This window comes from Bos indicus x Bos taurus, chromosome 13 (genome assembly GCF_003369695.1).
Source record: "Bos indicus x Bos taurus breed Angus x Brahman F1 hybrid chromosome 13, Bos_hybrid_MaternalHap_v2.0, whole genome shotgun sequence".
Taxonomy (NCBI): domain Eukaryota; kingdom Metazoa; phylum Chordata; class Mammalia; order Artiodactyla; family Bovidae; genus Bos; species Bos indicus x Bos taurus.
In genome coordinates, this window is record NC_040088.1 from 82328223 (window position 1) to 82354910 (window position 26688).

General features: G+C 40.0%; 1 protein-coding gene across 2 annotated transcripts in view; it reads right to left on the bottom strand.

The window, feature by feature from the left end:
- Positions 1-26688, bottom strand: part of PLCB1 (phospholipase C beta 1) — an 856985-nt gene that overhangs the window by 564421 nt on the left and 265876 nt on the right. For both annotated transcript variants that reach the window (XM_027560329.1, XM_027560330.1), the window contains exon 3: positions 15366-15434. In XM_027560329.1, coding sequence (XP_027416130.1) covers positions 15366-15434 — 69 coding nt within the window. The remainder of the gene's footprint in view (positions 1-15365; positions 15435-26688) is intronic.

A 26688-nucleotide genomic window follows, 5' to 3' on the forward strand; every position in this document is an offset into this window, starting at 1 on the left:
TCACTCCCCCAACTTTTTCTTCTCTTACATCACGGGTCAAACTACATTCCACTTTTTCACCCTGTTTGTGCACATGTTAAATTACAGGAAAAGTACATTAGAAGCTAATCTCCAACAAGAAGGTAGTTCAAGTAATACATGTGCTTAATTACCCATCAGATTCACTGAGACTTAAGAAGAATAAACCAACATTGAACCCAAGGCAGGCAGGCAGTTAAGTCACAAGGAGTGAACTCCTAGAGTGTATCCAACATTAGGATGTGTGTCTTGTTACCAGTGATAATTCAACTCACCAGACAACCTTAAATCTAACTGGTATTATTCTCACAGAGAAGCTAAGAAACCTTCTCGGGATCTCTCAGTTAAGATGACGCACTGGGATTTGAATCTGAGTCTCTTTAAATAACTTTGGTCTTCCCTTTCCAAACAGTGCTTCTAATTTTACTTCAGTGGTTTCAAAGTGCAGAAAAAGATACCAACATGTTCTTAACTGTTCTTAACTGAAAGTAAATTGCTCTAATATCGTGACAGCAGCCATGAAATTAAAAGACGCTTACTCCTTGGAAGGAAACTTATGACCAACCTAGACAGCATATCAAAAAATAGAGACATTACTTTGCCCACAAAGGTCCGTATACTCAAGGTTTTTCCAGTAGTCATGTATGGATGTGAAAGTTGGACCATAAAGAAAGCTGAGCGCCAAAAATTGATGCTATTGAACTGTGGTGTTGGAGACTCTTGAGAGTTCCTTGGACTGCAAGGATATCCAACCAGTCAATCCTAAAGGAAATCAGCCCTGAATATTCATTGGAAGGACTGGTTTTGAAGCTGAAACTCTAATACTTGGGCCACCTAATGCAAAGAACTGACTCATTTGAAAAGACCCTGATGCTGGGAAAGATTGAAGGTGGGAGAAGAATGGGGATGGCAGAGAATGAGATGTTTGGATGGCATTATCAACTCAATGGACATGAGTCTGAGTAAGCTCCGGGAGTTGGTGATGGACAGGGAGGCCTGGCATTCTGCACTCCATGGGGTTGCAAAGAGTAGGACATGACTGAGCGACTGAGCTGAACTGAACATTATTTTGATTGTTGAGAAAATCTATTTAACTCTTTACAAATCTAGGCAGTTTTCTAAATAAGAATTTTAAGTCTTAGCACGAGTTGCTGTGATGGTCCACTACAGACAGGTGTTTGGCTGCAAGGATAAGTATGCTTCAAGTTCATTTTTCTACAGTTAATATATAAAACTAGATGTCTACAGATAGGTTTAAGTAGAGCTGCTGCTGCTAAGTCGCTTCAGTCGTGTCCGACTCTGTGCGACCCCATAGATGGCAGCCCACCAGGCTCCCCCGTCCCTGGGATTCTCCAGGCAAGAACACTGGAGTGGGTTGCCATTTCCTTCTCCAATGCATGAAAGTGAAAAGTGAAAGTGAAGTTGCTCAGTCGTGTCCGACTCTTAGCGACTCCATGGACTGCAGCCCACCAGGCTCCTCCATCCATGGGATTTTCCAGGCAAGAGTACTGGAGTGGGGTGCCATTGCTTTCTCCAAAGGTATAAATCTCTCATGTGGAGTAAGTCATAGCAGTACCTGAATTCTACTGTAAATAGGTAACTAACTTGCTTTTGCCTGCTACAATACATGGCATGAGCATCAGTTATACATTTTACTTACTAAAAGTCATTTAGGGTGAAGGCTAAAATGTATTTAACATACACGTGGACATGGGAGTTGTGTCAAGTGCTTCAGATGCATTTAACCACTGAGTCTTTACATCAACCAAATAAGATAAACATAGAGATTATTTTCATAATTCATATGGGGCAATTAAATCTCAGAGATGTGGAATCACTTCCTGAGTTATATATAGCTAGTAACTGGATTTGGCTTGGCCATTTGACCCAAAGCTTGTACAAGTAATGACTATACTATAGTAGGCACTTAGATGTGCAAAGACACATGTTGGGGGCCTGGGGTACAGAAGAATGGGCACAAATGTAATGATGATACAAAAATAATATAAGCTGCAATACGGATCCTCTGCAAAAGCAATAAATAATGTGTATTTCTGAAATAATTCCAACTATACATTTCTATCCACTTTAACAATCAAATTGATTATAAAGAATCTAATTATTTATATTAGATCTATTGTGAAATAATCCTTTGCATGTAGTGAGAAAATATTGTTATGGGCTGAACTGTGTCTCCCACCCTTCCCCTGTATTCCTAACCACCCGCACCACAGATATCTGTTAACCAGAATGCAGAGAGTAAGGAGTGTGCCTGCAGTGCAGGAGACCTGGGTTCGATCCCTGGGTTGGGAAGATCCCCTGGAGAAGGAAATGGCAACCTACTCCAGTATCCTTGCCTGGAAAATTCCATGGATTTAGGAGCCTATACAGTCCATGGGATCGCAAAGAGTCGGACACAACTGAGTGACTTCACTTCATTAAAGTCCTGAATCCTTCAAGGAAATCATGATAAAATGAGGCCATTAGGGTGGGCCCTAGTCCAGTACACTGACTCCTTACAAGAAACGGATCAGGACACAGTTAAGTACAGGGAGAGGTCCGTGTGAAGACAGAGGGAACAGCCAGCCATCTACAGGTCGACAAGAGAGGCTTCAGAAGAAACCATGCCTGCCAACACCTGATCTCAGGCTTCAAACCTCCAGAATACTGAGAATGCAAGTTTCCATTGTTTAATTCACCCCATCTTTGGAACTTTGTTAGGCAGCTGGAAAACACTCCTACGAGAAGCACACTTCTTGTTATATTAAGTACAGCTGGGAAAGTTGAGGGAAGACTAGACTCAAAACTAGACTTTTGATGAGGGAATATTATAGGAAAGTTCTCAGTACCTTACTGTGTAAAGTCCTTATTTTAAAAAGAGAAACATCTATTTAAGCCGATTTTTTTTTCTTTTCTTTTCTTTTTTTAATGAAAGCAGTGCAGACTTTAACCAAGGAAATTTAAACATGGGAATCTCTGCTGCTGCTGCTGCTGCTGCTGCTAAGTCACTTCAGTTGTGTCCGACTCTGTGCGACCCAATGGACATCAGCCCACCAGGCTCCCCCGTCCCTGGGATTCTCCAGGCAAGAACACTGGAGTGGGTTGCCATTTCCTTCTCCAATGCATGGAAGTGAAAAGTGAAAGTGAAGTCGCTCAGTCGTGTCTGACTCTTCGCGACCCCATGGACTTCAGCCTACCAGGCTCCTCTGTCCATGGGATTTTCCAGGCAGGAGTACTGGAGTGGGGTGCCATTGTGGGGAGCTTTAAAGAAAGTATCAGTGCTTGAGCCCCACAAAAGACATTCTGATTTAATTTATCTGGGTGAGGCTTGGACATTGAGATTTTTAAAACTTCCCCAGTGTTTCTCATATCTCTATATTAGAAACAAAGTTTGCAAACCCTAGTTTAGAGAGAAATTCACTGTGTAGAATTAAAGTATTATCAGCTATATCCACAAGGTGGCGTATTATGGCATTTGAAAGAATTAAAATTGAGAAATGTTTCCAAAACCCAACTCTGTACCACTGCATGCAAAGCAGACTGCATTTAGGTTGAAGTTACACAAGACAGGAGCAATGATGGAATGAGTCAGAATCTTCTAAAAAGACCTGAAGTTTAGTTAATGCGTGGTACTAATCCTGTCACCCTGCTTTCCACAGGAGGTCCGACGCGGCCAGAAGGAGAAGGCTCCTAGCTGTCAAGGCCTTCACCCACTATTAACCTCTGCCAGAACTGTGACCTCTCCCTGGCCGCTCAAGAACTCTTCAGGGGCCTTTGAACTCTTTGGCAGTAGATACTAAGACAGAGGCTTGCTATTCTTTTTTAAAAACAGAATCTTTCCTCAGCCATACACATATTTAGTTCACCATGTTTTACAGATGGACACACACTTACGTACACTGAGTAATGGAGGCATCACTCAAATATTCAGATTTAATTGTTGATAAGAGACACACCAACCCCTTCGCAAATTTAGTAATTTATACCAACATCCCAGAAGAGACTTATCCTATCTGTGACTGGTTATGAAGAAGTTAAAAACTTGTAACCATTAGAGAAGATATTCTATAATTTAATGGTAGCTTTAAAAGCCTTCCCTTATTCATTATAGAATGTCCATGAGGTTGAGGGGCAGGTGGAAGAGACTGAAGAGTTTTAAACACAAAGATCTACTAAAGGAACCATTCCTTACCTTCCTTAGCATCCTGATATTTCTGCTACTAAATCTCCAACTAGTTACATAAAGGTTTTTGTTTCCAAGGAAACCACTGACATCTATGGAATTTAATGAACATGAAAAAGGAGCTATGCCATATAATTTACATCTGGAGATAAATGTGATTAGCTGTCAAAACGATTAAGCACACATTGATAATTCTGTGAATTTTTAACCCTTTTTTTCTCCATTTGGTAAAGATGTAAATAAACATTTATGTAAATAAAATGACAGAAGAAAATCCTGTACCCCTCTTACCCCAAATCAGCTGTGGCACCATGTCGGGTAAATTACGAAACAGTTGGAACCAAGATTATGGGCCAAAGGTAAATCTCCTCAGCAAGTGAGTGGAAAGAGAGAGACCTTTATCTTGTTGTATAAAGGGTTTTCTTATTCTTTAGTAAACCTCAAATATCTACATCAAATTATGACTGTGGTTTCACATAATGGTGGAATCTTCAAAAATCAGGGAAATAGCTTGTAATCAGCAAAGGGAGACAATAAAGAAAGCACAATTCCAGGCCTCAAGGATGATTCATTAAAACCACTGTTGTATAACATCCAAATAACAGCTCATTATGAGATTTTATATATTGGCATCCAGATTCTATGATGAGCTATTTAAGATTTGACAACCCTTAAATAAGTAGCCTATTTTGAATATTAGCAAGGAATGCTGATCATATAGGGAAAATATTAAAAGTGTATAAAATTTTATCTTCAATAAAGTTACAAGTATGCAAAACTAAAAAGAGTAGCAGGAAACTACCATTTTATTCAAACGATGACTCCTTCCTCCTTTTAAACGCTCTTAGGCTTCCAAGGTATACCTTCTTCTCATTCTCCTTCCTTCTCAGTCTCTATTTTTATTATTGTAGCAAAATACACATACCATAAAATTTATTATTTTAGTGATTGTCAAGTGTTGCAGTTTAGTGACATTGAACAAATTTACATTGGTATACACTATCACCACCATTCATCGGCAGAATCTTTCATCTTCTCAAACTGAAACTCTGCCCTCATTAAACAGGAACTCCCCGTGCTCCCTCAATCCAGCCCCTAGAAACCGCCAATGCTACTTCTGGACTCTCTGAACCCGACTATTCTAGGTACCTCTTCTAAGAGGGATCGCATGATGTTTGTCATTTTGTGTCTGGCTTATTGCACTTAGCATACCTTTTCCTAGGCTTATCCTTACTGTAGCAGTTAAAATTGCATTCCTTTTTAAGGCTGAATACTATTCCCTTGTGTGTATCTAGGGCATTTTGTATATCCATTCATCTTCTGATGGACATTTGGGTTTTTCCACCTTTTGTAAGTAACGTCACCATGGACACTGGTATATAAGTACCTTTACGGTTCCTGCTTTCCACTCCTTGGGGAATAAACCAGTTTCAGTCTCTCTCACTGTTCCTCCTCATCCCCTTGAAGCCTAAATGCTGGAGATAGCATGGTTTAGATATCAGAAGTTTCTTTTATACCTATAATCCTTAAAGGCCTCCCTTGACTTTGAGTTTTGAAGAATCAAAGTTATTAACTCCATGGCCAACATTACCCCACCTCCAGATTTGTAGATTCAAATACGATACCAGGTAGAAGCCTGATAAGCATCTCAAGCTTTAAATATCCAAAAACCAAACTAAATTTTTCTGTTTAAATGAGCTTCTTCCTTCCCATCTGCATGAAAACCCAATTCCCACACTTTCCAAAGTCAAAACGCTAAAAGTTGTTCTTGAATCCCTTCTTTACCCCATCCCTCACACCCAAGGCACTGGCAAAACCTTTTGTCTTTAAAACACATTAGACTCTGGCTTTCTCTACACCTTTTGGTCAAAAATCATCATCAACACTGCCTGGGCACTGGCAACAGCCATTTGGTTGGTATCCTTCTTCCTTTGTCCTCTGTGGTCTGTTCTCAAGGCTGTGGCCAATGATGCTTTTTAAAAGCTAGGTCAGATCTTTGTCACTCCTCTGCTCAGAACATTCAGATCCTTGCTCATGTCTCTCAGAGGAAAAGCCAAAATCATTAACACGGCCTATGAAGCCCAAAATATGTGGCCCCCAGCCACCTACAGCCACCTATCTGACTTCTGCTTTTCTTTGCTGTACTTCGCTGTAGCCACACTGCGCACAGAGTTGGTTCCTCAAACATGCCAAGCTTGTTCCTATTTCAGGGTCTTTGCTCTTATTGCACCCTCTGCCTGGAATCCTTCCCCTTCCCTTAATTCATGTCTCTGCTCACCTGATCTCAGCAAGACAGCCTACTCTGCTAGGGCTCAGAAAACCAGCAATCCTCTCTGCCACTCAAGATCTGTGGCCCCTTATCCTTGCTTGATTCACTTCAGTGGGACTTATCTGCCATCTGTTTCCCGACCCCGAGGGGTGCTGGAGGGAACCTGCTCACAGGGCTCTAGGCTGTGTGCATATTGCTTTCGAGCTCTAGGTGATGGCAGGATCTGGTTTGAAACTCCCCAGGTTTGGAATATTCACCCAAAAGAAATGAAGAAACACAGCAGATCAGGGATTTCCTCCCCACTTCCTCCCTTCTTTCCTTCCTACTCCTCCCTCCCTTCCTCCTTCTCTCTCTATCTCCCTCCCTGTCTTTCTTTCTTTTGCTTTTTTCCTGGAAAGCCAGTTTACCACCACCACCTGTTTCCTGCTCCTAAAAAGTATGTTATATGAGAACAGAGTTGTTTTTTTCCTAGTGCCCAGAACAGTGCCTGGCAGAAGCAGAAAGTCAATGGTCATGTGTCAAAGCAACAGTGAAATTGAAAAGGCATCATTCTGCTATAAGGATTAGAAAAACAAAACCCGATCAGCTTTTTGTATTTAGTTGTACCCTAACCTGCCTTATGTGATTGTGGTGATATATACACAGGTTTCCCGCATTATCCAAAAGTAGACCATTCCTGTGAAAGTTTCCATAAGCTGAAATGGCATAAAGTGGAGAAGCAGTTGCCTTCAGACACATCTTGCTAAGCCAGGCACAAAATAAGTCGAGATAAAGCACCGGTGCTCACAGAGGCAACGCAAAGCTTGCTGAGTTGCTGAGGACAGTTCCCGGGGAAGGAGCTTGGTGGTGCCCGCTCAAAGCTCACAGTATACTGCCTCTGTAAGGGCTCCTCTGCTGCAAACAAGTGCTGAGTGTCATTTTCCCACTTTTGGCTTTTATTCTTTTTTGTTAAAGTGAAAATCCTCTTCAGATTTCTTTCATAGAGCCAAAGCAGGTGCTAATGTAGGTCTTTCATAAAATGAAGTGGTGTACAGTGAACTTTGGAAAAGCATGGGGCACCTGTACTGCTGCTCTGTGCTGGGCCCTTCACTGCTGTTCTGTTACCATACCACTGCACCCCACTACTGTACCCCTGTTCTGTGCCACTGTCCTGCTGACTGTGCTGCCGTGTGCCCGAGCTGTGCTCCGGTACCACTGCACGCTGCTGCTGCTGCGCTGCTGTGCCGGGACCTGCTGTACCACTTAGAATTTAACTGCAACCTGGATACATACAAGGCTCTGCTGTGCTGTGCTCAGTCATCTCCGACTCTTTGCAACCCCATGGACTGCAGTCTGCCAGTCTCCTCTGTCCATGGAATTTTCAGGCAAGAAAATGAGTGGGTTGCCATTTCCTTCTCCAGGGGATCTTTCCCAACCAGGGATCAAACCCACGTCTCTTGCATCTCCTGGGTAATTATCCGTTGAGCAAGAGAAACAGTTTACTTTGCATAAAGCACAGTTTGAAAGTACAACCATGGAAATCCTTGTCAGTGATACTGTGGCATATGGATCATGAGACCTGAATAAACCCGGGAGCGTGTAAGTGTGGTGTTGCTCCTTCTGGAGTCCAGGGCAATCTTAGAACTGCTTCCAAGAAGACATGTGCAAAATTTGACATGTCTTTCTTCTTTTTAAGTTCATGATTTGCTATGACCAGGGTAGGAAGTTTTACCTCAGTTTTATAAACTGTAAGATGGAGTGCCTTGGCTTGATTAACTGACCTTAAACGTTGGAATAAGCAGCTAAAAAAACTTACACGCATAAAATCACGTGCTCCCCTGACACTGCTTTCATCGATGAGAAAGCAGAGGCATGGAACAACCTGAGCTCGGTAATGGCAGGGCAGGCATCGGAGACCACAGCTCCACTTCCCTAGGCCCATCTACTTTTCAACACTCCTAAGGATGAGATACTTCCTAAGAGGTAAAGGAATTACCCTTTTTAGCGTCATTTCTGAAAACTTTCTGGGACAAGTAAAGAATCCCCCAGGAGATGCAGGTTCAATCCCTGGGTTGCGAAGATCCCTGGAGAAGGAAATGACATCCCACTTCAGTATTCTTGCCTGGGAAATCCCAGGGACAGAGGAGCCTGGCGGGCTATAATCCATGGGGTCGCAAAAGTCGAACACTACCGAGCATGCGTGCAATGAGGATTTGGGGTAGCCCATACAAAAAATATACTTTTTGTTCTGTTCCAGAGCATAAACTCACACATACAAAAAAAGTATCACAAAATTTGCTCTGCACAAGACTCTGATCTTTTTTATTCTAGTCAAGCCTATTTTATTTAATTAATGCTATACCACTAATGTATCAGAAACCATAGTGATACACACTCCTTTAAAAATCAAAGCTCCTTTTGAAATGAAGATACAGTGAGTGTGTGTATACGGCATAGATAAGATGCATATAACATAGAATCTTTCTCTTACATGTGCTTTATAAACCTGGGGGTGCAGGGGACAGGAGGGGAGGCGAAAGGGAGCGGAGGGAGAATACAAAAAGGGAAACATAAACACATTTTATATCTCAAAAAATAAGGTACTTTTAGTTTAGCAAAATTTGAATAAACATTTCCTAATTTCTCTCCAGTGAGAAACTGCAGACCTGCTAACCTGAACAAAAGCTGTATACAGCAAAGCAGATCTGGAATTGAATGCATTGTGTCGGGAGTAGACATTTAAAATTCATTAACACATAGAAGCTTTTTTATTTCCTATAAATGTTATTTCAAATCACAGCAGGCATAGGAAATAGTCATCTTCAACTAGATTGTGAATTTTTCTATAATGAGATGCTGTGAAAAACAAAAATAATAGGACTACATGGATAAATATCTGTGGGGTGCTTGCGTATTTTGATAAACACTCTCTGCTCCACACATGTTCTGCCTTCCTCTGATCTTAGTCCCCACAGAAAGCCTTCCTCTCAGTCTGTCTCCATGTTGCATCACCTTCCTGTCCTAAGCTTCCCAACTTTTCTCACTAATCGTCATCCTGCTGCATCTAGTCTCGCCAACACAATGGTCCCCTCCTACTGAGCTTTCCTCTTCCGGACCAGACGCCTCCTTCTATGAGGTGGTTATGCTTCAGTCTTTCTGGAATACTCTGTAGGAAGCTAACCTCTCTTTTGGTGCCTGCTACACAGAATTGCTGCAGTGTGGGAAGCTGGGTGCTGCCAGGGGTGATGTACAGAGATGGCCACCATGAGGACCCTGAGGATGAGAGAGGAATTCCTTCCAACACCTTAGAAGCCAGTTCAGTGAAAGAAAAAGACATATATTCCTTGGTAACAGTTCTTGAGCAGCTGGATGAGACTCAATGCAAACTCAGAAATTTCATTGAATTGTTGAACACATTCCAATCATTTTTAATAAATTAACTTTTTATTTATTCAGTTCAAGATAAGATTTTCTTTTGCAATTTAAAGATCTTAAATCTGGTATTAATAACCTACTCTTTCTTGCCTGTCATTCCACCAAGTCCCTTTCAGCCAAGCCTCTGCTCCAAACTGTTTTTACAACATAAGCTTTTCTAGTTTGAGTGAAATGAAACTGATTTCTGTAAATTTGAGATTTAAATAATGATAAATAAAAAATAATGATGATAATAGTGATGATAATGGTTACTATTTAATGAGTGCTTATTATATAGTAGTGATAACTTCAGGCAGTGGTGTTCAAATTTTGTGACAAATTTACTTTTCAAAACCCAATGTCCACACTACACACAGTAACTAGATTCTTGTAGCATCTCTGGGAGTAGAAAACAAGGGTCAGCATTTTTTAAAACTCCCCAGGAATTCTATAAGTGCTTAAATTTGAGAACTCTGCTGCTGGTAGTTTGCTAATGAATTATTTGATTTAACCATTACAACAATGATATGAAGTATTCATTTTTATTATTAGTATCTAGTGTCTAAGAAACAATGCTCAGTTGTGGATGTGCTGCTGGTGAAGGGAAAGTCCAAGGCTGTAAAGAGCAATATTGCATAGGAACCTGGAATGTTAGGTCCATGAACCAAGGCAAATTGGAAGTGGTGAAACAAGAGAGGACAAGAGTGAACACTGACATTTTAGGAATCAATGAACTAAAATGGGCTGGAATGCGTAATTTAATTCAGGTGACCATTATATCTACTACTGTGGGCAAGAATCCTTTAGAAGAAATGGAGTAGCCTTCATAGTCAACAAAGAGTCTGAAACTTGGGTACAATCTCAAAAATGACAGAATGATCTTAGTTCGTTTCCATGGCAAACCATTCAATATCAGAGTAATCCAACCACTGTGCTGAAGAAGCTGAAGTTGAACGGTTCTATGAAAATGTTCTTTTCATCACAGGGGACTGGAATACAAAAGTATGAAGTCAAGAGATACCTGGAGTAACAGGCAAGTTTGGCTGTGGAGTACAGAATGAAGCAGGGGAAGGATAACAAAGTTTTGCCAAAAGAAGGCCTTGGTCATAACAAACACCCTCTTCCAACAACACAAGAGATGACTCTAACATGCACATCATGAGAAGATCAATACTGAAATCACATTAATTATGTTCTTTACAGCCAAAGTTGGGGAAGCACTCTACAGTCAGCAGAAACAAGACTGGGAGCTGACTGTGGCTCAAATCATGAACTCCTATTGTAAAATTCAGACTTAAGTTAAAGAAAGTAGGGAAAACTACTAGACCATTAGGTATGACTTAAATCAAAATCCTTACAGTTATACAGTGGAAGTGAGAAATAGATTCAGGGATTAGATCTGACAGATGCCTGAAGAGCTATGGATGGAGGTTTGTAACACTGTACAGGAGGTGATGATCAAAACCATCCCCAAGAGAAAGAAATGCAAAAAGACAAAATGGTTGTTTGAGGAGGCCCTACAAAGAGCTGAGAAAAGAAGAGAAGTGAAAGGCAAAGAAAAAGAGGAAAGATATACCCATTTGAATGCAGAGTTCCAAAGAATAGCAAGAAGAAGTAAGAAAGCCTTCCTCAGTGATCAGTGCAAAGAAATATAGGAAAACAAAGAATGGGAAAGACTAGAGATCTCTTCAAGAAAACTAGAGATATCAAGGGAACATTTCATGCAAAGATGGGCACAATAAAGGACAGAAATGGTATGGACCTAACAGAAGCAGAAGCTATTAAGTAGTGGTGGCAAGAGTACACCAAAGAATTATTAAAAGATCTTGATGACCCAGATAACCACGATGGTGTGATCACTCACTTAAAGCCCAACATCCTGGAAGGTGAAGTCAAGTGGGCCTTAGAAAGCATTACTACAAACAAAGCTAGTGGAGGTGATGGAATTCCAGCTGAGCTGCTTAAAATCCTAAAAGATGATGCTGTTAAGTTGCTGCACTCAACATGCCAGCAAATTTGGAAAACTCAGCAGTGGCCACAGGACTGGAAAATGTTAGTTTTCATTCCAATCCCAAAGAAAGGCAATGCCAAAGAATGCTCAAACTACTGCACAATTGCACTTATCTCACACACTAGCAAAATAATGTTCAAAATTCTCCAAGCCAGGCTTCAACAGTATGTGATCAATGAAATTCCAGATGTTCAAACTGGATTTAGAATAGGCAGAGGAATCAGAGATCAAACTGCCAACATCCATTGTATCATCGAAAAAGCAAGAGAATTTCAGAAAAACATCTACTTCTGCTTCATTGACTATGCTAAAGCCTTTGACTGTGTGGATCACAACAAACTGTGGAAAATTCTTCAAGAGATGGGAATACCAGACCAGCTTATCTGCATCCTGAGAAACCTGTATGTAGGTCAAGAAGCAAGTGTTAGAACCAGATATGCAGCAATGGACTGTTTCAAAATTGGGAAAGAAGCATGTCAAGGCTGTATATTGTCACCCTGCTTATTTAACTTGTATGCAGAATACATCATGTGAAATGTAGGGTTCGATGAAGCAAAAGCTTTAATCAAGATTGCTGGGAGAAATATCAATAACCTCAGATATGCAGGTGACACCACCCTTATGGCAGAAAGCGAGGAAGAACTAAAGAGCCTCTTGATGAAGGAGAAAGAGGAGAGTGAAAATTTGCCTCAAATTCAACATTCAAAAAATGAAGATTATGACATCCAGTCCCATCACTTCCTGGTAAATAGAGGAAGAAACAATGGAAATAGTGACAGACTTTATTTTCTTGGGCTCCAAAATCACTGCAGATGGTGACTGCAGCCATGAAATTAAAAGACACTTGCTCCTTGGAAGAAAAGCTATGACCAACCTAGACAGCATATTAAAAAGCAGAGACATTACTTTGCAAACAAAAGTCTGTATAGTCAAAGCTATGGTTTTTCCAGTATCATATATGGATGTGAGAGTTGGACCATAAAGAAGGCTGAGTGCCTAAGAACTGATGCATTTGAACTGTGGTGCTGGATAAGACTCCTGAGAGTCCCTTGGACTGCAAGGAGATCCAACCAGTCCATCCTAAAGGAAATCAGTCCTGAATATTCATTGGAAGGACTGATGCCAAAGCTCCAGTACTTGGGCATCTGATGCAAAGAGCCAACTCATTAGAAAAGGCTCTCATTGTGGGAAAGATTGAAGGCAGGAGGAGAAGGGAATGACAGAGAATGAGATGGTTGGATGGCATCACTGTCTCAATGGACATGAGTTTGAGCAAGCTTCCGGAGATGGTGAAGGATAGGGAAGCCTGGTGTGGTGCAGTCCATGTGGTTGCAAAGAGTCGGACACAACTGAGTGACTGAACAACCATGACAACATGCAAAGAAACTGGCTTTGAAAACGTTAAAGTATATTGAGATGCTTGAACTCCAGCAAGGAATGTAAAGTTAAAAAAAAATCAAGAATGTGGATTAAAAAAATAGAGAACACAAACCTAGGTTGAACAAACTTTAAAAGCCAGAGTATTCTGAGGTTGAAATCTGTCCTGAAGGGTAGCATTTTAGGATCAAATAGTGGTTTATCAACCAAACAGAATACATACGCTAGTGCTGTTCATTTCTCAACATTCAGTAGACATTTATCAAACTGTGTCCATATATGAAATATTTAACTTAAGTAGGCTGAGGGCTGCAGTAAAAGAATCAAACCTAAAAGGTCTATGTGTGCCAGAGGGACTGACTTGAACTCCCAAAGCCTAGAAACAAAAAGGGTCCGATGGAGGGCAGGCAACTGACTTTAGCCAATAATGACCATGAAACTTCAAATTAGGCCAATGAATTTGCATCAAAAGACAACATTTGTAATTGTTATCAATATAATTCTTGGAACTAATAGGCTTATGTAAAACCCGTCTAAAATCTTGGGAGAAGAATAAAATGTCTACCCTGAAAACTGAACAATTCTGAATCAGCAACAAAACATTAAAAACAATAAGCTTGATACAAAAATGAAAGACCAAACTATTGGAATACCATTGTATTTCTAAGTGAGTGAGCAAGTGAGTGAAAGTTGCTCAGTCATGTCCGACTCTTTGCGACCCCATCGACTATACGGTACACGGAATTCTCCAGGCCAGAATACTGCAGTGGGTGGTAGCCTTTCCCTTCTCCAGAGGATCTTCCCAACCCAGGGATCGAACCCAGATGTTCTGCATTGCAGGCATATTTCTAAGTGATTGATGCAAATAATGGACAATTTTCAGGTGAAACACAGAAACCTTTCTGAAAATAATTTTGATTTTTCTTTCTTTTCATTTACCACATTTTCCTGTAGGTCATTTTAACCTCTTCAGCAATAAAATTTGTATTGTATTTGGCTGTTTGCTCTATGACAAAATTTGCCAGCAACTACCACACTGTTAGGTATCTGAAGACTATCACTCTGCGTGACTTTCCTCGCTGCATCTCCACAGCAACAGATAATTTTTGATGTCAAAGTACATGTTTTGACTTTTAAGGAATAAAGCAAAACATGCAGGTAGATACTCAAATAGAAAATCGCTGGTTTTATATCAATTATGGAAGGAGGAGAGTCCCTGAATGGCACCTGCACTTTCCTATTTGCCAACATTCTCTCTGTGCTACAGAAGAAGTCCTTAAAATACTAAAGAAGTATTAAAATTTAAATACACTAAAGCGTAGTTTCCCAGTTTGATAACAAGTCAATACATCCTGCTACTATACCCTACCAGATAATCTAAATTTTTAAAATATATGTAATGTTTTATTCAACATTTTGGGGGCCATGCTACATGACATGTGGAATCTTAGTTCCCTGACCAGGGATCAAGCCTGCACCCTCCTCAGTGGAAGCACGGCGTCTCAACCACTGGACCACCAGGGAAGTCCTATATTCAACGTTTTAAAACAATCTTCCAAAACTAAATTGCAAACACTGCTTTAGATGTTTCTTCAGTAAGTTTTTCAAATCCAAGTAAGTCAACATTCCATATAACTGATTCCAATGTCTGTGAGTGTTCACTAGGAACATTTGCAAAAAGATTTGACACTCTAGCTTCAGGGATGAAATGACTCCAACTGCAAAACATTTGAGCTAAAAGATCCTGTTTATCTGACTAAAAGGTAGGTTCATGTATGCTTAAAAGGCTCAGGGAATTTTTCAAACACTTTAAAGCACATTTTGAGTATTTAGAATTACCCAATAACTTTTGCATTATTATTTAAAAAAAAAAAAAGATCCAAGGGCATAAAGCAAGTCCTATGTCCACTGATTGTATATTTGCTCATTGTTTCCATCTTTTATCAAAAATGGTACTGTTTGGACATACCGGCTTCTGGAAGGACTGGCTGTTTTATTGCATTTTATGTCATTCTACAACAGAGAAACTTTTAATTGGGGCAATTAATTGATACCATGACACAGCTAAATAATCAAGGCAGCATCTGGTGTGTATAGCATGCTCCACTTCCTACCTTGGGCGCCTTGGCATGTTTCCCACATCTGGCGTCTTTGACAAGGCTGAGATCTAACAGCTCCGTCTCCTGGAAGGCAAAAGTGTGAGATCGTTAAGCATCCACACAGATCTTTTTTCTTTTGTTTCATAGCATTGACATCACTTTAAAAATAATATTATCTTGAAACTTGCCTGAAAATTTCCCTGCAGTTGGGATATTTTTCTCCTCTTACAGGCACTGCCTGTCAATGGAATGGGAGTGGAAAAGAAAAGACAGCTACCTACTAGTTCTCAGCTTCATATATCATAATATATTCTGAAAGTACAATGGTTTGGGTCCCCAGTCTATCCTATAAGCCATTCCTAAGTCATGATGAGTCAGGCCTTCCTGTTCCCTTGTTGAAATATAATCCTAAGAGTCACTCTGAGTGTTTTGAGGATTTGTGAGTGGGGTGAGGTGTTAGGGTGGGAGTTGGAGGAAGTGCCACCCCCAGCTCGCAGCATACCCAGCCCACATGGCCAAGCTAAAGAGATGGGTACGCCTCCCATACCTGCACCCCAAGCCTTTTGCACACACCCTTTAGGCCTATCTTTTCATTTATTCATTATATATTATTGAATGTCTATAATATTCAAGTTACTCCAGGATATAAGACACATAAGATAAGGCAGCTTCTCTGAATGGACTTGCAAAGTAAAGAAATACATATACGCATAAGACAAGGGAGAGTATGTTAACGCCAACTTTAAAGTTAACTGCTATGATGGAGGGGGGTTAAAAAGAAAAGATTACTTTTCCCCTAGAGGCTCAGAAAAAAAATTCTGTGGAGGAGTCATTGAGCCTGGAGAAGAGAAGTGAGGAGATAAAGGTCTCCCCCAACTGATGGTCCCTCATGGGCAAACATCCAGCCAAGAGAGGACCAGAGGTTTGAGCAGAACCTTGAGGTCTTCATGACTCTTAGTTGCTCAGAGAAGGAGGACAGTGCGTGGGAAGCAGATGGGAGGGGGAGATGCAAAGGAAGAGAGGGATGAGAGGGGATCTGTGTACACCTACGGCCGATTCATGTTGAGGTTTGACAGCAAACAGCAAATTTCCGTAAAGCAATCATCCTTCAATTAAAAAAATTAAATTAATTAATTAAAAAAAGAGTGAGTGAGGGAAGGCGCAAGGGAAGCCACAATGGTGGTGCAGGAAGGTGCGTGCGCAGGCGGCATGCAGAATTCCACTGTGGGCACAGGACGTATAAAAGGGAGCGAGAAGACCAGAATGGATTTGGGTAGAAGGATAGAAACCCTAAAAGTCTGGCGAGGGACACTGAGCCATGGAGTCTGGGACATGCACATCACCGAGTTACACAGAGAACTCTGCCACCAGCCAGATGAGACTGGTGCAGTGAGCAGAGACATCCAAGCTGGGCGTTAGACAAGGAGCCACTGGGATGGCTCCTCTGCGCCCCTTCTCCCAGCGGGAGGTGCTGCACCCTCACAGGAGGGGCGGTAATTTCTCATAGGCCCCGGCTTTTATGAGGACCACCACCTGGGATTCCCAGCCAATCCCTTCAAACAGCCGCCCCCGACTCCAAATGTTTGGTGCAAAATGGTCTGATTATTTTCCTGAACTGAGCTGAACTGAAGGTTGATTTCATGATTGCAGGACAATAAGGGTCAAAGATGTGATGGACTCTACACTGGGGTGCAAACCCCACAGCAGGTACAACAGAACCCCGGGCCTTGCACAGCTCTCCACGAGCGGAAGGGAGCACAGCAAACAATGCCTTTTCTGCTTTCGCTCACACCGGCCTTCGCAATTTGCTTTCCCCCATTTTAGTGAATTCCTTAACCCATTATTGTGCATGGCTCTGTGGAGACCCTCCCAAACCCTGGTGTGTGACAGGAAGCAAAACCAGCAAGGATCTTGCAGGACAGAGTAGCGGGCATGATGCTTCCTCCAAGGATGCACCGTCCACAGTATCAAAGGTCACCTGGTGAGAGTTAGGAACCAACAGCTCTCAAATGTGGGAATTAAGACTTCACCCAGGCAAAGGCATGCAGAGGATTCAGGAGATAGGAGGTGGGGCAACTGGCCCACGTTTCTTCATCTTCATGGCAACAGCAGCCAAAACATTTACTGAAAGAGGAGAAACAGGAAGGGAACCAAGCTTGAAGAAACTTAATCTAAAAGACAAGAACTGAGTGGAGTGTTGAGAGACAGAGACCAGATGAAGGTCAAGGTGTTAGGAATAAAGACAGAGGATGGTTGGATGGCATCACCGACTCGATGGACCTGAGTTTGAGCAAGCTCTGAGGGTTGGTGATGGACAGGGAAGCCTCGTGTGCTGCTGTCCATGGGGTCGCAGAGTCAGACACAACCAAGGGACTGAACTGAACCAAACTGACTGACGATAGGAGGTAGAACTGACTAAAGTAAAGAGAGAAGGCATTGACAGTTCTAGGGATTCCAGCTTCCTCACTGGGACTCGGAAGTTTGGGCAAAAGCGACAGTGCATAGAGGAGATGCTGGTTTGAGGACTTTATCCATTTGGAAATACCCGTCATTAATTCAAGGAAGCATTATTTATTGAATCCTGCAATGTGTCAGGTACAGACTAGATACTGAGGAATGACACCTCAAAATATAAAGAGACACTCATGCACAAAGCTGATGATATACTCTAAAGGAGACATTTCAAAGTGCATTGCAGACATGGGCCACAGAGGGCTAAGGCATCTTTTCAGCCAAATAAGGATGAAAAGGAGTCTGCCAGCCTTCTAATTCTGCGTTCTGGGGGGAGGGCTCCAGGGAAAGGAAACAGCAATTACAAATGCGAAGAGGCAGGAGTCCTGAGCAGAAAACAGGTCACTCTGGACACACCGCAGAAGTGCGTAGAGGGTCACCAATCACTTCCAAACTTAGCAGTTGTTACCTGTATGTTCTCTTTGTAATAATTCATAAAACACTGACATGTTTTTCAAGCTTTTTTTCCCCATAAACATAGCATCATGTTATATATATATGCAGAATAAAAATCACACCCAAATACATGGTACATTTACCTAATTGCACACTAACATCTTCTATTCAAGGAAATTTCTCCTAGTTGAATAACAATAGACTTAAACTTCACTTATTTGTTTTAAGCACAAAGCCCAAATTGAATTCGCAAAGAAACAGGCCTCCGCAAGCAGCGCTCTACAGACTGTCCTATTACAGATAATGGCCACTGTTTTCTGCTTCCAGCTCAAGAGCAAACACTCATTTCCCAAGTCACAGAGGGGTAGTTAACATTCATTTTGATACCACAGCAACTTAGAAACTTCTCTGCTGCGTGTGTAAAATTGTGCATGCAGGAAAACCACCACAGGGCACTCTGAGCACGGGTAATGTGGTGTGCGAAAGGCCCCCGTGGAAATCTATCCACAGACTCATTGAGCTAGGAAGACATGATTAAAACAGCCTCCCACTTCTATTAACATGCAACCGCCACCCCTCTGGGATTTAACTACATCCTATTTGCACTCCACTAAAAAGAAAATGAGGAACACAATGGAGGGACTGCAAAAATGTTACTTGCGCCATTAAAACTCTTTCTAGGTTAATTTTCTAGTGTTAATAGTTTTAACAACCCACTTTCATGATGCGAAAGCAAGGAAATGGCCCCTTTCTCAGTTCATTTAAGAGTGACTGTTTTCCAGGTCTATGGAATTCACTATTTCTTTATTATTTTCTTTAAGAGAGGGAGGCCCCATGATTTTTAATACCTGGGTTTGAGGAAGGGCCCTAAAATGAACTAGCCATTTATTTGTGCAATCATCAGACCACAGTGAGCATCAACTGTATCATCTATACAATGAGTATGATAATACTTTCTACATCAGTGGTTCTATAGACCACACTGGAGTCACCTAGAACACGTGCAAAACATAGACGGTTGAGCACCGTTCATCAGCATTTCTAGTTCAGCAGGACTTGGGTTCACCTAAGAGTCCACATCTCTAACCCGCTCTCCTGTGATGCTGTTCCATGGACCATAATGGAAAACGCGGATGTACTCATTCACAGAATTGCTATTATAAGGCTTTTTAGGTGAACATGACAGATAAAACTATGCATTATATGTTATATTATGTTGCATGAAAAATTTAAAATGCTTACTTCTTTATACTCGGAATGGGCAAATAAAAATTTACACTTATTAAAAGCAAAAGTGTGACTAATGGTGATTAACCTAGGCTCAGATCTTATCTATTGAAGATAAACTATTGAATGACAAAAGCCACTATCTCCTATTCTAATGTGTACTTACCATTAGATTTTACTCCATAGAATAAATGTTCCTGCTTGTAAATTTAAGCAATCATTGATTTTTGATGAAAATTGCTACACTATACAACTTTTGTGTTACACTTTGTAACATTAAAGACATTTAGCAAAGTAAAAGAAGAAAATGTGTCCTTCTGTCTCACCTCTAAGCCCACCCAACAAGGAAAGAGGGTTGGGGTGCCCAAAGGCCTGTGATCAACCTGGAACAGTCAATGAAGAATGAACTAACAGACCCCCTTTTATTTCCAAGGCACACAATGGCCCCTGCAGAGCTCAGAGACCACATTCCTAGCACCCCCCCCCCCCACACATACAGTGACATATTGACAAACGTGCCTTCTCTCTAAGTCAGAGTGGATAAAAGTCAATTAACAGTAATCAATGATTTATTTTTGATACTTTGAATGAATGATGAGAAAACCAAGACAGAAAAGCTAGGAGAAGACCAAACTGTCTCTGATGTTTATTATTCAGCAAAAAGACTTCAATTCGTCAGCCACCAATACACTGTGAGGTAGATGAGTCATGAAATGCACTGCAAACTCAGGAAAGAATACAATTTAAAACTCAGCCCTCTTCCAGAATACCAATTTCTATGCATTGTCACCAAATTCTATTAGTCATCCAATACATTAATGTGCTTCGAGTTCACACAATATACAATCAGAGCAGCAATTACAGTCATAAATATTACACAGAGAAGATATTAATGGCTGGGTATGTATACTTCCCCATGTGTTATATTCATTAAGTTGGTCAACCCCGATTTACCAAAAGTAGAAGACATTAATATGTTTTATTGGCTGCCAACCCCCTAAAATGTCCAGTGTTTAAATAAAGCAACTTGAGCATCATTCGATGAAGTGTTTTAATTTAAAGAGAAGCAGATAAAATAGACTCTGTGTTCTTTAACTTGATTTCTATCCTGAGGGAGTGAAAATCTGTTTAGTATACCTCCTAAAAAAATATTCCCTGCACCCACCTTCACCTGGTCTCTTGCTTTCTTTGCTGCCCAGCCTCAGATGTCTTTCCCTCCCCTGTCTGCAACGGAGCCTCAGGAGGAAACACACAAGGAAATGAGATGCCCAGGTCACCAATACCAGCCACAGCAGAGGAAAGAGAAAGATGACACATCTGGATTTCTTTATTTAAAAAATTCTTGGTGTAATATAGTGCAAATTTCATAGAACTAGAAGGCAGAACACTTAAGCTGTCTCTTGGAATTACCATTTGTAATCTGTGTACCGTTAAGTCAGTTACTACAGATGCCTGTTTCTTAAATCCTTGTGCGTCAAACAGAGATGCCAATGCCATCAATATCTTTCTCAGTGGGCTGTTGTTTAATCTACTGAGATATTAAACTGAGATCTCCACTTAGCTAGCAGGGACTCCTGCATCTATATAAATTCTTATGCTGGCAATAGCTGCTATGCCAAGAGAAAGGGAAAGGAACCCAGGAGAAAAGCCAGTAACGTGTAAGTAAAGCACCTAGACGAAAAGCACAGAAAGCAAACAAGAAAACAAACAAAAATGAAAATCTAGTACTTGAGATATTTCATTAAACGTTGAGTCCACTTGGAAAGGAAGTTGGTTTTACTTTCAGTGTCACAGTTAAATGCAAAATAAAATTAATATTTGAAATTGAGAACACGTGAACTAGCATGTCTTATGAATTTTATTATAAATATTGACATAGTTTTCAGCCAAATAAAGCTGAAAAATTACTGAATGAGACAAAAAGAACCAAAATCAAGTAATATAATTAATATGACAACAATAATAATAATTTTAACTAATAATAGAGAATCGACAATGTGCCAAGAATTGTAAATAATTTGTACATACTATCTCGTTAGTCTTGACTGCACCACTGTAGCATCGGTACCATGTTCCTCTACTTTGAAGATAGGAGAACTAGCAGAGACCTTAAATGACTACTGCTCATCAGTTGAATAACTGCATCACGAATCTCAACTTTTTGCCCACCTGTAGCAAGCTGAATTCCAAGCTGACCACCAGAACTCCTGCCCCTGACTTCTGTGCCTCTGTGGAAACCTCTCTCACTGACTGTGGCCAGGACCTACAACTTGCTTCAAGGCAACAGAACACAGCAAAGGCTATTCTTCCTTCCCACAATTATGTTACCTTATGTGGCAAATGTGAAGGAATCTTGTAGGCGTCATGAAATCTCTGAACAGATAACTTAAATTTAATTAAAACAAAGACATCCTGGGTGAGTCCTTCAGAAGTGACTGGCAGCGATAGACTCGAAGCCATAGAGATGCTCACGTGCTGGCTTGGTCCTGGATTGTCTCTGGAAAGGGAAGGCCTCTAAGAGCTAAGGGCCTCAGTCCTATGGTGACAAAGAACCACAGACCTTTGTCAGCTGTGGCAACAATATGAATGAGTTTGGTAAAGAAAGTCTAGCTCCAAATGGAAACGCAGACCAGTAGATGCTTTCATTGCAGCCTGTGAGACCCTAAGCAGATGAGACCCTGACCCACTTGAAACTTTGAGATAATATTAATAAATGTGAGTTGCTTCAGGCCACTAAGTTTGTGGTCATTTCCTATGCAGCAGTGGATAACTAATACACTATCCCATTGTTTCCACGTTCTAAGGCAATTTAATTAAAATGTAAATGACTTTACATATCTTGGCACTCTCCCCAGCATAAAAATGACTGCAAAGCTGTCATCTTTTTTGACACATCCAACAGGAAACAATGACTGTAATGTAACCATAGACTTTTGGTACTGGAGGAGATCATAGGTGAGGAAACTGAGTTTCAGAGAAAAATATATCCATTGCCAAAGATCACTGAGACTGAATACGGGATAGGAAAAGAATTCATTTTCCCCCAGATCTATATTTTTTTTCCACTAAAGAAATCTTTTTCAGTATTAAAAAATAGCAGGAATATTAGCAGAATAATACAAGTAGAAAATGAACATGTGTCTTTATTCATGTACCAAAAAAAAAGAATCATGATAAATGATTCTTTATCATGATTCTCATGATAATTGTCTTTAATGTAACAGAAGTTTAAAGAGGCTGTGAAACTGGGTCACAATATGTGAAGTATACTGACAAATACCTACTTAACTTTTCCTTTGTACATAACCAGAAAGATAGTTCAGCCCCTTATTATGCAACAGCCAAATTTCCTCCTTCTAACTTCCTTCTTCAACTCTCTGAAAAACTTTCATATATTCATCTAATAATAAAAAAGCTGCTTAGGTTGAAAGTTAATGCAACTGAACATAAAATTATATCCATAGCACCAAACCTATTATTACAATATAACATTAATAAAACTTAATTCTAACAGCATACATGGTTATAATTACACATGTATAAGCCCATGCATGTAAGACTATGGGAGAAAAGAGATCTAGAGCATATAATATCAGAAAATATATTTTAGCAATTTTTTAAAATGATGAATGAAAACCTGGAGAGACTTAAATGGATAGTAGCTGGATTTACTTTAAACTTATTTGATTATTATTTTAAAAACTGAGAAAAAGACTATAATCAACAAGGAAAATCTATACATATACTAAAGATATATTCAGGAGTATAATGAAAGTTTATGAAAATATGTTTTATTTTCCTAGCTCATATCTATTAACAGGATATGTATCCCCAAGGAGGGATTCATGGCATGTTTATGGACAAATAATGATATTGCATTTCCTAAAGACTCAGGGTTTTTTAAAAATTGTATTACAGTGATAAATATTGCATTGTCAAATTTTTCTATTATGCCCTTTCTCAGCAAAAGTCCTAATTTCAGGCTAATCAGATGAACTAGAAACAGCATTTATTGGCAAATAGTTTCATAAATGTAGAAAACTATCTTTATGGATATTTAGGTGAGCATAATATCCAATCTCCATAAAATGTCTCTTAAAAAGAAATATGGAAATAATATAGATTAATCAGGCAAACAAGCTGTTTCCACTTGAAAAGTCCAGATAATTTAAACACAGTCAGATTTTCCCCTTAAATCATCTAAAATGTTATCTCTGGTCTACACCTATTTCCCTATGGCTGAACAGCCAGCCAAGTTTTTTTATCTGGTAGTTCAAGCTGCTTCTAGTCTCTTAATCTTACCATACTAGAATATTTGAGCATACCATTTATCTGCTTCCATGACCTAAACTCTTTCATTTCCCTAAACTGGTAGTTCTTAAAATGTGGTTCCTGGACCAGTAGGATCAACAACAACATCACCTTGGAATATGTGCAAAACGCAAATTCTCAGGCCCTACCCTAGACCTACTGAATCTTAACCTCTGGGGTGGGGCCCAGAAATCTGTATTTTAATTAAGCTTTGGGGTGATTCAGAAGCAATCTTAAGTTTGAGATCCTCTATCCTAGATATTAAATGGAAACAACAGCTGAGCATAGAGAAGGCTACTTCACCAGGGCTGGAACTTGTAAAACATTCTGTAGAAGCTGGACAAATTACCTATGTCCATGTAATATGAAATAACTGCATCAGAGTCCCCAGAGCAATGAGAGAACTGATAATAAGACTGTTTGAGAAAAGTCTTCAGACTACTAAGTTTATCAATAGTATCAGTATCGTTACAGATTAAACCAGTGATTTCCTTATCATGCCCTAGAGCCTGGACAAAGTCAAGGAGAGGTTCTAAAGATGCTTGGCCTATTGTCAGATGTTGTGATTCAACCCTGTAGCCAGGTTGGGAACCGAGATACTTCCTTTTCTTTTCAATCACACAGTCATGGCATGTATGATGACTTTTAAATTTTCTGAAGTATACAAAAACGTCTTTGTCCTTGCTTTCCCTGGTAATCACACTGTATTAACAATATCACATCAGAGTCTCATGTTTTCTCCCTCAGCTACACATTCCAACACATTATCATAAATGTTTCTGTCCAAAAGTTTGCTTTTATCTTGCCATGACTCTCCCAGTGTTCTGGCAACCACACATCTGTTTTTTTAAGATTTAATAAAACTTTTATGGCTTCATGAAGGATATTCTAAAGCCTTTTTAAATCTGTGATTCATGGAAATTAAACAACATACTTTTGAGCAACAATTTAATCAAAGAGAAAATCAAAAGTGAAAATAGACAATATCTTAAAACAAACAGAAGGAAAACACAACATCAGCATGTATGGGATGTGGGAAAAGGAATAACCCTAGGGTTTTGGTGATCTTTTAATCTCACATGACATCCTGAACACGCAAGGAGTTAATGTAGCTTCTAAAATGAGATATTTGAAGTTGACAAGTATACAACATGTCATTTTCTTTTCAAAGAAGACTTCCTTCTTAAGATCACTTTTCATTTTCTGGCAAGACAAAAGCCAACAAAGCTCTTTCCAATGTTCACGTGTAGGGATAAGGACTGGGTATATGTCCAATGAGGAGTAACATGCTTAATGAATTGTCCCTAGAAGACGAATAGTCATTGAGTCAGTGAACACATCATTCCTAAGGTCTTGACTGTGTGCTCTAAGTTCATCAGAGGTAAACTCCTTTCTATTTGACTGTTGATCAACCTAACGCAAGTACACATAAAAAAGCCAGCTATTCATACCGAGAACTGTAAATAACAGAAAAAGTTCACTAAATCCAGGGTCATGCCCTGTTTACCAGGAAATTCTAGTAAACTTCCTGTAGGAAACTTGATTGATGCCCACTCTGATGCTCGCCAATTCCCTTTCCTGACTGGACACCATTCCCAGTGCCTGAGTGATCCTCTCTTAAGCACTGACCCTGACTGCGATTGGCCTCCTGGAGCACTCAGCCCATTTGCATAGAGACTTGGAAGAGCCTGGGGGGCAATGCAGCAGAGGGCGAGAGTTCAGGAGGGACGGGAGCATCACAGCTCAGCCACCTTGTCTCGGGTTGAGCACATTCCCAGGCCAAGGCTCCCCTTAGGTTGGTGTCTGCTCTTTCATGGCCCTGTTTCCCTCTCTCTTCTTGTTGTCTCGGGGAAGCCCTACCTTAATAAAATCTCTTGCTCGCTACCACTTGTATTTGGGTCTGTTTGGAGAACATGATCCAAGATAGCTATCATTTCCAAATAATCAACTTAGAAATTAATGTTAAACTCAAAAGCATTCTGAATCACGTGCATACAAATTTTAAAATCACATTTTTATATTTATTATTGTCTTTGACCTTTGATATATTCTGTGTACTTTTGGAATTCTTAAATTTTCTTTGAAGAACTATTATGAAACATCTACTAAAATGAGCATTTTTTGAGACAGTGATTCTTGGTCACTGTACACGGTATTTTATCTTGTATCATCCTTAATCCAGTGTTAAAATATTTTGATTATTTCCTGGAAATAGTTATATGAGTATATATCATCTAATCTAACATGTAAATAGTCTTCTCTTTTTCCTAGTGAGAAAAAGATTATAAAAAACATCAGCTTACCTAATTTCCAAACTAGAGTTCCCTTTTGTCATATTTAGGGCTGAAAAGAAATATGTTCATACCCACTATATTTCAGGCCATTTTCTTTTTGGTAAAGATTTATTCTATTTTCAATCACCTACTACGGTTTCCCTTCTTTAAAAAAATATACCCCTAGGGAGAACATACACACTTTACTCCAAAGGTGAATAAAAATAATTCATTTTATAATTTTATCAAAACTTTAAATGTGAATAAAGATGACTTTAAAAAAAAAAAACCTTTCTATAAACAACATCACTTTTCTAGGTATTTTTCACAAACCCTATTATTTTGGTATTACTACTTCTTTATAAATGGTGAGGGAGTAAGTGAGAAGCAAGCACAGTAAGACCTAGAGTGGGGCAGATTTGAAAGACGATGTAGGGAAGACTGTTAAACTGGAAACTTACAGCTCTTGAGGGGAGAGTCCTACAGGAAAAGGGGAAAGAAAAGACCGAACTACCATTAAGGGGTCAGACAAGGATAAAGATCAAGAAGAAGGCAAGTGGCTGCATGAAGTTTATCACAGGAATTTGGGGATAACATGGAGATAGCACAGATTTAGAAGA